We start from the raw sequence: 13227 nt of genomic DNA on the forward strand, positions 1-13227 counted from the left end.
GGAGAAGGTGGCAAAAAGCTTCCTAGGGTTAGAGGCTTGAAATTTTGACTTTGAACTGACGTCTTTACCCAGTGGCATGTCTGTACCCAGTGGGATATGCAGGGGCGGTGTGTTCAATAGGGCGATATGGGCGACGCACTGCCAAACGGGAAAAGGAAGGGATTTTTTTTCTAATCAATTATATCACGGCAACAGTAGTTATCAGTGTTGTAATCTAGACGTCTGATCTGCCACAGTGCCACTAAATGTCCAATCAGGCTAAAGTCGTGCTTCAAATGCCCCCTTTTTGGGGCGATTTCAGTCAGGTTGAAAATCGCCCAGAAGTCTGTCATAGACTCCCATGTAAAATCTATTTTTTTCAAATATCAGAGCTTTCAATACAATCTCTATGGGTTTCTGAGGGCTTGCACTTACGCGCTTTCGTCATACGTAACATAACCATGAACGTAACTAAGAAAAGAGCGGGTAGCAGCGTGAGCGTCAATCAATTCACTACTACTATCAAAATGGCTAGGCTTCAGTGCAACTCGATTGTGTCTTTGAAAGAAGTTCCTTTTTGTCGGCGAACAAATGAAGATAAATTGGCAACGAAACAATTAGGACCTCCCAGACCAAATTTAATAATTCAACAGGTTTCTACTAAAGGGGGGAAGTCCTACACCCGAGGATTTTCCAAAAATGGGTACGAACGAAAAACCTGGCTAGCAGGCTGCGATGTAGCTAATGCAGTCTTCTGCTACCCCCTGCTTACTCTTTCACCCTGAAGGCGGCACGGCAGACAGCACCGCTTGGACAGCGACTGGTGTGTAACGGACATGCACCATCTTTCAGGAAAGATTAAGAAACATGAGCTGTCAAAGACCCACATGGATAGCTGTTTGAGATTGTCTGCTTTGGGGAGAGTGAACATTCCCACTCAACTGGATGAGGGATACAGGCTAGCTGTCCGCCGCCACAACGATGAGGTTAGTGTTGATAATCACAAGTTTACTGGAGAACTGAAACTGACAAGGCTGACAAGATAGGACCCTTTTGTCCATTGTTATTGGATAGGAACAGAACTTATAACCAGCTCCTGACCTAAATAGATCTTAGCACAACATTTTACTCAACATATCATGTTCCATATTCACTATAACAAATATATTTACTACGACATTAGCAAGAACCGCCACATCCTCAGCCGGCTAATCCAGTGTGTGAAGTTTTGCGTTGAGTTGGCTTTGTGTTTGAGTTGGCTTTGCGAGGCAAAGATGAAACTGAGGGTTCCACCAACCCTGGTAAGCCAACACTTTTGAGATCAGTCAATAAATGCTTCTGGTATTGACTTATATGCTGCCCCTGTCTTCATGTTGTTGCTGGACATATCTTTTTTAAAATGTGTGTAGGTCACCTAAATCATCAGAAAAATTGCCCCCCCTGAGAATTTTTTCAGGAGCCGCCACTGGGGATATGTATATTTTTTTGTTGTTGGTGGGAATACTTGGGAACAGATTTCCAAAATGATTTTGTTTAGCTGATTCCTGGTGTTTTTTGTTATTTAAATGTTTTTACCAAAAACTAACATCCCTTTTATTTCAAAAAATAAACTGGGGGGGGCAAAAAAATATCACTCGTGGGCCGTTTTTTGCCCGCGCTCCGCCTGTTGCCGACCCCTGTTCTAAGCTAAAATATTTAGCAGTAATAAATGCAACTTCATAGTAGACTATGTGCACTATGTTGTGGACCAGTTGTACAGGCAGGGCTTTGTGCTTGTCATGGAACCACAAGGTCACTGGTGTAGGCTATTAGGCCCACTCCTACTGCCACCCTTCTCCCACTCTCCCCAGTCACATACAATATATTCTGCAGTGATATTTTGTCACTTTAATGATAGATGGTCACTCAAGCATTTTTATGTCCATTTAAGATTTCACCCCTCTCTATCCCCTGCCCTGGATGGACAGAGACCCCCCCCCACCCAGCTGCTGTCCATCTGTCACTGTTTCCGGTGGTGAGGAGGGTGAGCCTGAGTAGGCTAATCCACAGCACGCCTCGAGGGAAGCCCTACCGGTTTAAACCTGCACGCAGGGAGTAAGGGAAGGAGGGAGGGGGGATAACGAGTGTAATTTCGGTCTAAGAAGATTAGTCAATGTCATTAGCCCGTTGGAGGCACTTCGGCTGCCCTGGTGGTCTCCACACCACTGGTGCAGAGCAGGGAGACAGGTAGATACACAGGTGGCTCGAGGAGGCAGGAAAGGCACTCTTTCTCCTCACCTCAGGATGATTTATTTTACTGTGAGCCTCATGGAGGTGGCGAGGATACTGGCGATACACCGGCAGCAGGTATACCAGATTTGACGGTTCATGTTTTTACCAGGGGGGGGGCGTGAGATCAGATAGGAGCCATGAAGACGCGGCCCACGGGTATTGGTGCCTCCAACGCCAACTGGATGAGCTCACTCTCCCCCAAGCTCACAGCTATGCCCCTGAAGCACCTTGCAGTGCCCGGTAAGCGTGTGTGTGTTATGTAAATACAAAATTATTTTTTTATTTACAGTGCCTTCAGAAAGTATTCACACCCCTTGACGTTTTCCACATTTTGTTGTGTTACAAAGTTGGATTAAAATTGATTGAATTGTCCTTTTTTGTCAATGATCTACACAAAATACTGGGGGGAAAATCACCGTTGGCTGCGATTACAGCTGTGAGTCTTTCTGGGTAAGTCTCTAAGAGCTTTGCACACCTGAATTGTACAAATCTGCACATTATTCTTTTAAAGATTCTTCAAGTTCTATCAAGTTGGTTGTTGATCAATCCTAGACAGTCTTGCCATAGATTTTCAAAACTGTAACTAGAACACTAAGGAACATTCATTGTCTTCTTGGTAAGCAACTCCAGTGTATATGTGGCCTTGTGTTTTAGGTTATTGTCCTGCTGAAAGGTGAATTTGTCTCCCAGTGTCTGTTGGAAAGCAGACTGAACCAGGTTTTCCTCTAGGATTTTGCCTGGTATTTGTGATATAATGAAATTCACTGCTCGACTGAGAGACCTTACAGATAATTGTATGTGTTGGGTACAGAGATGAGGTAGTCATTCAAAAATCATGTTAAACACTATTATTGCACACAGTGAGTCCATGCAACTTATTATGTGACTTGTTAAGCAAATATTTACTCCTGAACTTATTTAGGCTTGCCAATAACAAAGGGGTTGAATACTTATTGACTCAAGACATTTAAGTCTTTCATTTTTTATAAATTTGTAAACATTTCCTAAAACATAATTCCACTTTGACATTATTGTCACGATCGTCGACTGAAGACATGGACCAAGGCGCAGCGTGATAAGCGTACATACTTTAATTGTACTTACACTAACAAAAACAACAAACAAACGATACGTGAAGTCCTAGGTTATTCACAACAAACCAAACGGAACAAGATCCCACAAATACTAGTGCAACACAGGCTGCCTAAGTATGGGCCCCAATCAGAGACAACGAGCTACAGCTGCCTCTGATTGGGAACCACCCTGGCCAACATAGATCTAAACGATCTAGAACGAAAACATAGAAAAACTAAACAAAGCAAATCCACACCCTGGCTCAACATTTAAGAGTCCCCAGAACCAGGGCGTGACAATTATGGGTGTGGGCCAGAGACACAAAAATCAATTTAATCAATTTTTAATTCAGGATCTAACACATCAAAATGTGGAAAAAGTCAAGGGGTGTGAATAATTTCTCAAGGCACTTTACATGTGTGTGTTGTAGAGGTATCATATGTCGGTCGACATGAGGCGTATAATGATGACTGTTGGCTCTGACTTGGTTTATGACCTCCCACTGGTAAAGTCTATCTGGGGTTATATGGTTTTAACAGCAAAGCCACACTTTAGCTAAATGAAGTTTCACCTCTGTCTGAGAACAGCTTAGGCTACTGTTGGGCTAGAGAGGAAAAGACTGATGTTGCACCTGTGGGTCTGGGGAACTGGGGTGTGACTGAATTGCCGTGTGACGTGTGTGTGAGACTGATGTGGCGTGCATGTGTTTGTTTTGTTTACAACGTAGCAAGGCTAGCCTAATGGATTCAGAGAGGGTTCTTGGTGTTAATCTGTATTACCTGGATGTGACCTGAGTTTGTGTGTTTGAGGGAGAGAGAGAGAGGGAGAGAGGGAGAGAGAGTGCACAAGAGTAGATGGTCAGCCTACTCATAAGATCGACAGAAGGACCTTCACTTTCCTTTTCCAGAGTGAAAAGGCATATATTTCTCTATCTCACTTGATCTGTCTCTTTCCCTCCCCTCCCTCTCTCCCATCTTCCTCCCTCTCTCCCCTCCTCATCCCTCTCTCTCAGGTTCCCATGACTCATTTAGTTTCTGGGTAGATGAGAAGGCCCCGGTGGGTCCTGACCAGAAGGCCATAGTCAAATACCTGGCCACAGCCTTCCGTTTCGTTTCCAAGAAAGTCATGAAGAAGTGGTCCATGACACAGGTGAGGGTTCAACTGGTTCAGATGATTAACCAATACTCTCATGAAAAGATGGGATCCTCAGTCTTTGTCAATATATGACTTTTATCACCACCAGAACCTGACGTTTAAGGAGCAGCTGGATGCAGGGATTCGTTACTTTGACCTGCGTGTGTCATCCAAACCTAGAGAGTCTGGTACTGAGATCTACTTCATCCATGGCCTGTTCGGACACAAGGTGGGTGTACTGACCCCATACCCAGACACCTAGAAGATCAATAAACATGTTATTATATGAAAACCTACAACAACAAAAAACCTAGTAAATGTCGGCTCCTGCTATTGACTTATCTCCCTCTCCCCCTCTCTCTCTCTTTCTTGCTCTCTCTCTCTCAGGTGCGTGACGGTCTGTTGGACATTAACTCTTTCCTGGACGCCCATGGTAAGGAGATGGTGTTCCTGGACTTTAACCATCACTATGCCATGGGGATGGAGCATCACGCCTACCTCATCAACATGCTCCAGGAAGTGTTCGGAAGTAAACTCTGCAAGATCAGCGTTGTCGAGGATATCACCCTGGACTACCTCTGGAAGAACAACTACCAGGTGAGACAGACAGGGTGAGGTCAGAAAGTGTGGAGTTCATTTCTGAAAACTCCTCCACGTCCTCCACTTACAGATCTAATTGAACCTCTGCTAGTAAGACCCAGTCATCTATAAGTTGAGTGTGTGCGACACCTTAGAGAATTAGCGGAGTCAGGATTTCAGTAGAAGCTAAAGTGGATTGCTTACTAAATGCTGCTGCAGCTATTTCAACCTGTCAATCAGGGATCTCATCTCACAGACATTGATTCTCTCTCTTTCTCTCTCTCTCACACGCACAGTTATTTCTGTCTGTAAGCGGCCAGTGTGAGTCTTAGTGGATGACAGAAGATTAAGTCAGGAGGCAGTTGGTGTGTGTGGACTGGAGTATGTTACAGTGACTATACTTGATCTGTGTGCTTTGGTGTTTGAGCGTGTTGTTGGGAAAGAGTAGTGTTGGTGTCTGTATCCCACTTTGTGTGTGTGGGCTGGGGGGAGAGGTGGAGGAGTAGGAGTAGTGGTGGCTATTCAGCATGATAAATGTGACTCGTTGCAGGTAACTAGGCGTATGTCACACATCACTACTTCACAGGAGAGGCATTTCAACGTAAAACCATTTTTAAAATCAATGTGTTTTTTGGCAGAAATGCCTTCAGGAACATGTGAACTTTCATGTGCCTTAATAACTAAATTGGATGCCATCTGTAAATACGAATACAATTGTTAAATAACGAGCCTAGTTGGTTTAGCCACGGAAAACTGAGATTTTGGCTGAGATAATGGATGGGGTGGACATGCCGAGAGAGGAGTTCAGATTGGTCTGCTATGTAGCACGCTTCTGTCTATAACATGAGCTGCAGCATGTGTAGGTAATCCTTTCTAACGTGGCATTTTTAAAAGATTTCACGAAGCACTGCAAAAGTGTTGCTAAGGCTCTCCAATTGCTGGAGGATCGAGTTTTGAAATCAGTGGAATGCCCGGTGGAAGTAGAGTATGATAACTAAGGAGATGGAGAAAATTCTGGCATTTGATTGTAAATGCAGAGGTCGTCGAAAAGAGAACAAAGAAGTCTGTTGTATAAAACACCTGTTTCCAGATTACATCTTCAAACTAAGGGCAACCATGGCATCTGTGACAGAGAGGGAGAATCTATGGATTTCACATGACTGGGGAGGGGCGCAGCCATGGGTAGGCCTGGGAGGGCATAGGCCCACCCACTTGGGAGCCAGGTCCACCCACTGCCCACTGTAGAGCCAGGCCCAGCCAATCAGAATGAGATTTTCCCCACAAAAGGACTTTATTACAGACAGCAATCCTCCTCAGCACCCCCTCCCCCCTCCCCCCTCTGACGATCCCACAGGTGAAGAAGCCGGATGTGGAGGTCCTGGGCTGGAGTGGTTACACGTGGTCTGCGGTTGTGAGGCCGGTTGGACGTACTGCCAAATTCTCTAAAACGACGTTGGAGATGGCTTATGGTCAAGAAATTAACATTAAAGTCTTTGGAAACAGCTCTAGTGCACATTCCTGCAGTCAGCATGCCAATTACACGCTCCCTCAAAACTTGAGACATCTGTGGCATTGTGTTGTGTGACAAAACGGCACATTTTAGAGTGGCCTTTTATTGTCCCCAGCACAAGGTGCACCTGTGTAATGATCATGCTGTTTTAATAATAATAATAATAATAATATGCCATTTAGCAGACGCTTTTATCCAAAGCGACTTACAGTCATGCGTGCATACATGGGGATCGAACCCACTACCTTGGCGTTACAAGCGCCGTGCTCTACCAGCTGAGCTACAGAGGACCACAGAGGACCTGTTTATCAGCTTCTTGACATGCCACACCTGTCAGTTGGATGGATTATCTTGACAAAGGATAACATGTTCACTAACAGTGATATAAACAAATTTGTGCACAACATTTGAGAGAAATAAGCTTTTTGTGCGTATGGAAAATTTCTGGGATCTTTTATTTCAGCTCATGAAATATGGGACCAGCACTTTACATGTTTTGTTTATATTTTTGTTCAGTGTAGTTGGTTAGCTTTAGCTACCTGTAGATTCATGCAGCGTAGTAACGTTATGAGTTGGGATTATGGTTCATTGTTTAGCTATCTAGCTAGCTACATGTCTAAACAAAAGACTCCACTATGCAAGTAACCATTTCACTGTACCGTTTACACCTTCTGTATCCTGTGCATGTGACAAATAAACTTAGATTTTATTTGATATAGTGTGTGTTTACCAGAGACGGTAATGTGAAGAACAACATGACCTGCACCAAAGTCAAATTAGGATATAAAGTTAGGCCAACATGACGGTGTCCAAGTTCTAAAATTCTCCGGTAGAATGCCCTGCTTTTATCTTGTCACACTCACAACCGTAAGGTATTTTCTGTAATTAGCTCGCCATTAACTTGTAAATAATTATCTTGTTGTAAGTTTATTTTCCTTTAATAGTGAATACAAATTAGCTAAAGTTAAGACGTTGTCAGCTATTTGATATGGTCATTATTTGAACTGGCTGGCCAGCTAACTTAACGTTAGCTAGCTAGCTAACAAGCTAGAAACGAACCAAAACATTGTTTAGAAAGTTGCTTTTAGTTGCCTGGTTTGCTAGATTGACATAGAGTAAATTAATTTTTAAACGAATACACCAGTTATGCTATTTTGGACCACCAGGCTGCTGGCGTTTTTGTGTTTATAATTTTTCATAACGACAACAACAAGTTTAATGTTGGACGACAATAGAATGTTCATGATGTCACTGCGACAACTGTATAGAGACATGTCGATAGACGTAGTATAAACCAGCCTTTAGTCTTTGGTTGTTTAGTACACTACTGTACTCACTGTTTAGCACATGGCCTCACATGTGAATTCTTAACGAGATGGCTGGGGCTAAGCTTAAGAGGGTGTGAACGATGCTGAATGGGTGTAGACAAAGAGCTCTCCAGTAGGTACCAACATTCAAGGACCATTTTCTCAAAAGTGGGGTTACAAGTTGATCAACTTTCAAAGCAGAATTACTTTCCCATTGTTCCTCAGCTGTAGTGTATGATATACCATTTTCTATCTCTGAGTCTCTACAGTTGTGGTCAAAAGTTTTGAGAATGGCACAAATACTAATTTTCACAAAGTCTGCTGCCTCAGTTTTGATGATGGCAATTTGCATATACTCCAGAATGTCATGAAGAGTGATCAGATGAATTGCAATTAATTGCAAAGTCCCTCTTTGCCATGAAAATGAACTTAATCCCCAAAAAAACATTTCCACTGCATTTCAGCCCTGCCACAAAAGGACCAGCTGCCATCATGTCAGTGATTCTCTCATTAACATAGGTGAGAGTGTTGACGAGGACAAGGCTGGAGATCACTCTGTCATGCTGATTGAGTTAGAATAACAGACTGGAAGCTTTAAAAGGAGGGTGGTGCTTGAAATCATTGTTCTTCCTCTGTTAACCATGGTTACCTGCAAGGAAACACGTGCCGTCATCATTGCTTTGCACAAAAAGGCCTTTACAGGCAAGGATATTGCTGCTAGTAAGATTGCACCTAAATCAACCATTTATCGGATCATCAACAACTTCAAGGAGAGAGGTTCAATTGTTGTGAAGAAGGCGTCAGCAGTGGTCCAGCATAGAATCTCTGGACAGTCAATGTGTTTCTATTAATTCAGGAGCACGGTTCTCAACTTACTTTTCTTAAAGTCCCCCGCGACAATTAACGCTGCCTCCAGGTACGCGGTCTCCAGCTTGTCCAGGGTCCAATGAATATCTTTGAGAGCATTTTTGGTGTCGTCTTGGGGCTGGATGTACACAACCGTGGCGATAATCCCTGAGAACTCTCTCTGAAGGTAAAAAAGGCATCATTTGATGACCAAGTATTCCAAGTCGGGAGAGCAAAAGCTCGTAAATTCCTGTACGTTTTCCCGTCGCACCACTTGTTATTGCTCATAAAGCAGAACCCTCCGCCTTTGTTCTTGTGTGTGTGTGTGTCTGCGTGCGTGTGCTTGTTTTTCTCCAGAAATGTTTCTCATTTAGAGATGTGGTCAGGTGAGTTTCTATCTTCTGTGACCCTAATCTAGATTCTAGAGCCAGATTACCTGGCAGGTGACAGATGTGTAGTAATCAGACAGGCGAGGAGACCGGTACAATAAGTGAGTCATAATTATGAGTTAGCAGATAGACAGATTAGGGGTTAAAGTGTAAAACAAAATGTTCTGAGAGTGAGTCTCAGTCTTGTGTGTCCCAGGTCATAGTATTCTACCACCACCCGTCAGCTGAGGGCTGTCCATTGATATGGCCAGGCAACAAGTGTCCAGCTCCTTGGGCTAACACTACAGACACCACCAAACTCTTTCAGGTCAGTCTGTGTGTGTGTGTTTCGTAGTGGATGAGATGAGGTGATAAATCTAATTTAAAATACTATATAAATCCAACTGATGATGATGATGATGATTACTATTTTATTCTAGTTCCTGGAGACGACACTAGGTGAGAGGGCTAAGAAGGGGTCCTTCCATGTGACTCAGGCCATCCTCACCCCCAGAGTCAAGACCATTGTCAAGGGCCTGGTCAGGGGGCTACGCAACTACCTGGTCGAGAGGTGTGTGTGTTATTAGTGTTTGTGTGTGCACTGAGCCTATAGTATGTATTCTGAGAGCAGCCAGCAGAGGGCGGTATACACAGTCAGTCTTGTCAGCTTATCAGTAGGTCAGACTCCCAGAAGGGTGAAGACCCTAGACACTGACTGATCTAAGGTCAGTTTGATCAGTTTGGCGTCTCCCCCTAATGCTTAAAGGTAGGATTTGGGGAAGGTAAACTGTAAGGGTAAGGGTTGGTTTGACACTCCAGGTAGTTGCCCTTAGGTACAGATCTAGGATTGGTTTACTCTCCATAAATCCTCACCTTAACCATTAAGAGAAGAATACAGAAAACTGACCATAGATGAGTGTCTAGGAGCGACTCTGAAACGGACATTCCGTGGAGACGGCGGGCTGGGAGGAAGTGGCCTAATTTTTTTGTATCCGCGGAAACAAGATGGCTTATTATCACAGGATAAACATTCCCACTTCCTGGTTTTGTCCCGACGGCTGCAAGGGCTTAGTGGAGGGTTAAGGGCTCTATCACTGATACGACCCTAGCCGTTGGGTGTGTGTGTGTGTGCTGCCATGCGCCCATAACTAAAACAATGAGAGCTCCAAACTTAAACAATGCTTTGGATACAATAACTATAGTCTGAGCTCAGCCTCTACTGAACCTCTGTCTCAGAAACAACAGTTCTTACACTCTCTAACTCACTCACCTTCATTTCTCCTTCTTTTCTCTCTTCCACTCCCCCTTCCTCCCCACATCATCTTCCCCCTCTTCCCCTCCTTCTACTCCTCTCAGGAACCTTCCCATCATATTAACGTGGGTTGAGACCCAGAAACCTGGTGTTAACGGGGTTAACATCATCACCTCTGACTTTGTGGAACTGACTGACTTCGCCAACACAGTCATCAACCTCAACAACCTCCTGCTCAACGAACAGGACCGCACAAAAACCTGACCAACGCCACCATACAGTCAGAATGGGTAGACTGGATATGAGTCGTTACGAAACCCACTTGGATCTTTTCACGGTTCGGTTCTACCCATCATGGCAGCTGCATCACTGATCACATGACCAGACACTCAGGGACACCTGTGATAATGGGACACTCAGACAGACATCACGTGACCATCTCATACACTTAAAGCTCACATGTCCAGTATTGACTGATCATGGTCAGGAAAATGTCCATAGAGCTTCACATATTGAGCTTATAAGTGTAGCAACGTACAGGGGCTGAGACTGTTTAAACAAATGCACACTGATTTTTAAACACTATTCCAATGGTAGCAGTTTATAGCTGGGTGTTGACATGTAGTTATTATGATAACACATTCAAGATAGATCATAGCAATGTCATCTTGATGTATAACTAGCAATGAAAGTCTAGCTACAGCCACTCACACACAGCTGTGTGTGTGTGTGTGAGTGTGTGTGTGTGTGTGTGTGTGTGTGTGTGTGTGTGTGTGTGTGTGTGTGTGTGTGGCTTGTGGCAGTCCACTGATTATCACTCAGACACAGAGAAAAACTCCCAGACTAACTGTACATTTCTGTGGTCCTCCTGGAGGGAACGATGGGAGGGAGAGAGAAAGAGAGGAGAGGTGGAGTCCCAGACAAGGGTAGACAGAATGGGGAAGAGAGATAGAGAGGGACTAAAAGAAAGAATAAGATGAGACAGGAGATATCGTTTAGAATCAAGGAGGAAAGACAGTATGTGTGTGAGAGAGAAAAAGAGAGAGACAGAGAGAGAGAGAGATTGTATCAGCACAGCTGCTGTCTCCAGGCAGTGAGGATCTCGTTTTATTCTCCCTCAATGAGAAAGAAATATGTTTTCTTTTCATTTTACCTCCCTCCCTTCTTCCCTCCCTCTTTCTCAACTGGTGTGTGTGTGTGTGTGTCTCTCTCTCTGGCCAAACCGCATTGTTGACACTCTCGTGTGGGCACTGAATGGTCAAGGAGTAACACACATGCACACACGCACACACACACACACGGTAACACACAAAGGGACACTAATTGCAGAGTCATTACACATACCACAGAAGCTTGTGGGAGTGGAGCGGCTCAAATAGACGAGGAAAGACAGACGCTGTTATTTGTTTGTTCTGTTTTCTCTCTCTAGCTCTCTCTCTCTCTCTGGTCCCGATGATCACAGTCAGTTCCCCAGGTCTCCAAGGAGAGTTAGGGCTTTATGACCCCAAAGGGACCCTTGCTTCAGTGGGTACAAGAGCATTCTGTCGTTGGGGACTTGGTAGTAGGTTATGGATGTCAGCGCAGCGATGATAATCACGTCACGATCAGGGGACTCCAGACCTCTGTCTGTCAGTATTTATCTAACTCATTATGAGAGGTGTAAAATGTAATGGCCTAGTATGACTGTTGTGACTGTGTGTAGAGAAGAGATAATGGAGGGAGGGAGAGATATTGAGATGGAACTGGTTAAATGCAGCATGGAACCACACCAAACCACACAGAACCTGCCCAAACCACACTGGATTGTACACACTCTAACCCTCTGGAGCAGTATGCAGTTGCCCCAGACACTGATCTACGGTTAGTTTAACTGTTTCCTCTGTAATGGATAAAGTTAGGATTTAGGAGAGTATAAGCTGATTCCAGATCTTTGCCTAAGGGTAACTACTGCAGAGCTCTATCATTGGGTTTCTCCTTGACTGACATATTGTTGCAGACTTCACTCAACAATCTTTAGCCTAAATGTGTTTCCTAACCAAAACAGTTCTGAATAACGTGTTTTTCTGGAATCACAAGGCAAAGGGCCCCTGATTCAGAGCGGAATCCCTGTCAAAACAACTATGGTATGGAGTGCCCACCCTCCCTGCCCCTCCACGGAATCACTTGAGAATTCACTGTACAATACTGTCCAACATTCCATGGCCGTCTCTCTGACGCCAGGGTCTGTGTTTCTCTACGATGATGTCATTGTGAAAGTTCAGCTCCTCCAGATGGGTGAAGAGGCCACCATGGAGGACTCAAAACACTGGCCGATCTTTGCTATACCTACCAAAGAATGGACAATAATTATTAAGCAACACATTTTATAAAGCTATTTGTTTTTTACTTTATGCAGCAGTTATCAAAAAGCCACATGGACTACAGGAATTCAATTGTAAGTTTATGGTTCAATGACAAGTAGGATGACTTGGTAATAAAGGCTGGACAACTAGATTATGCAAAGTCTGTTGATTTCTGGTAGAGTATACCTGCATCAGGGCTGGCTCTAGGCATAAGTGGTCGCTTAGGGCCCCCGGTTGATAGGGGGCACCCGACCCCCCCACTCCCCTTAATATATATATACAAAAGTATGTGGACACCCCTTCAAATCAGTGGATTTGTTGCTGACAGGTGTATAAAATTGAGCACACAGCCATTTGATCTCCATAGACAAACATTGGCAGTAGAATGGCCTTACTGAAGGGCTCAGTGACTTTCAACGTGGCGCCGTCATAGGATGCCACCTTTCCAACAAGTCAGTTTGTCAAATTTCTGCCCTGCTAGAGCTGCCCCGGTCAACTGTAATTGCTGTTATTGTGAAGTGGAAATGTCTAGGAGCAACAACGGCTCAGCCGCGAAGTGGTAGGC

The 13227-nt window shown here is 44.3% G+C and overlaps 1 protein-coding gene across 1 annotated transcript; it reads left to right on the forward strand.

The window, feature by feature from the left end:
• Nucleotides 1-2157: 2157 nt before the first annotated feature.
• Nucleotides 2158-12899, forward strand: plcxd2 (phosphatidylinositol-specific phospholipase C, X domain containing 2). Its single transcript, XM_041861873.2, has 7 exons — nucleotides 2158-2490; nucleotides 4337-4473; nucleotides 4568-4687; nucleotides 4846-5055; nucleotides 9286-9396; nucleotides 9509-9639; nucleotides 10425-12899. The coding sequence occupies exons 1-7, from the start codon at nucleotides 2388-2390 to the stop codon at nucleotides 10582-10584; spliced, it is 972 nt and encodes a 323-aa protein (XP_041717807.1). The 5' UTR covers nucleotides 2158-2387; the 3' UTR covers nucleotides 10585-12899.
• The last annotated feature ends 328 nt before the right edge of the window (nucleotides 12900-13227 follow it).

This window comes from Coregonus clupeaformis, chromosome 34 (genome assembly GCF_020615455.1).
Source record: "Coregonus clupeaformis isolate EN_2021a chromosome 34, ASM2061545v1, whole genome shotgun sequence".
NCBI classification, from domain to species: Eukaryota; Metazoa; Chordata; class Actinopteri; order Salmoniformes; family Salmonidae; genus Coregonus; species Coregonus clupeaformis.

Coding starts and splice junctions, on each gene's coding strand:
- plcxd2 (XM_041861873.2), top strand. CDS start 2,388: ATGAAGACGCGGCCCACGGGTATTGGTGCCTCCAACGCCAACTGGATG. Junction 4,688..4,845: donor ATGGCCTGTTCGGACACAAG/GTGGGTGTACTG, acceptor TCTCTCTCTCAG/GTGCGTGACGGTCTGTTGGA. Junction 9,640..10,424: donor CGCAACTACCTGGTCGAGAG/GTGTGTGTGTTA, acceptor TACTCCTCTCAG/GAACCTTCCCATCATATTAA.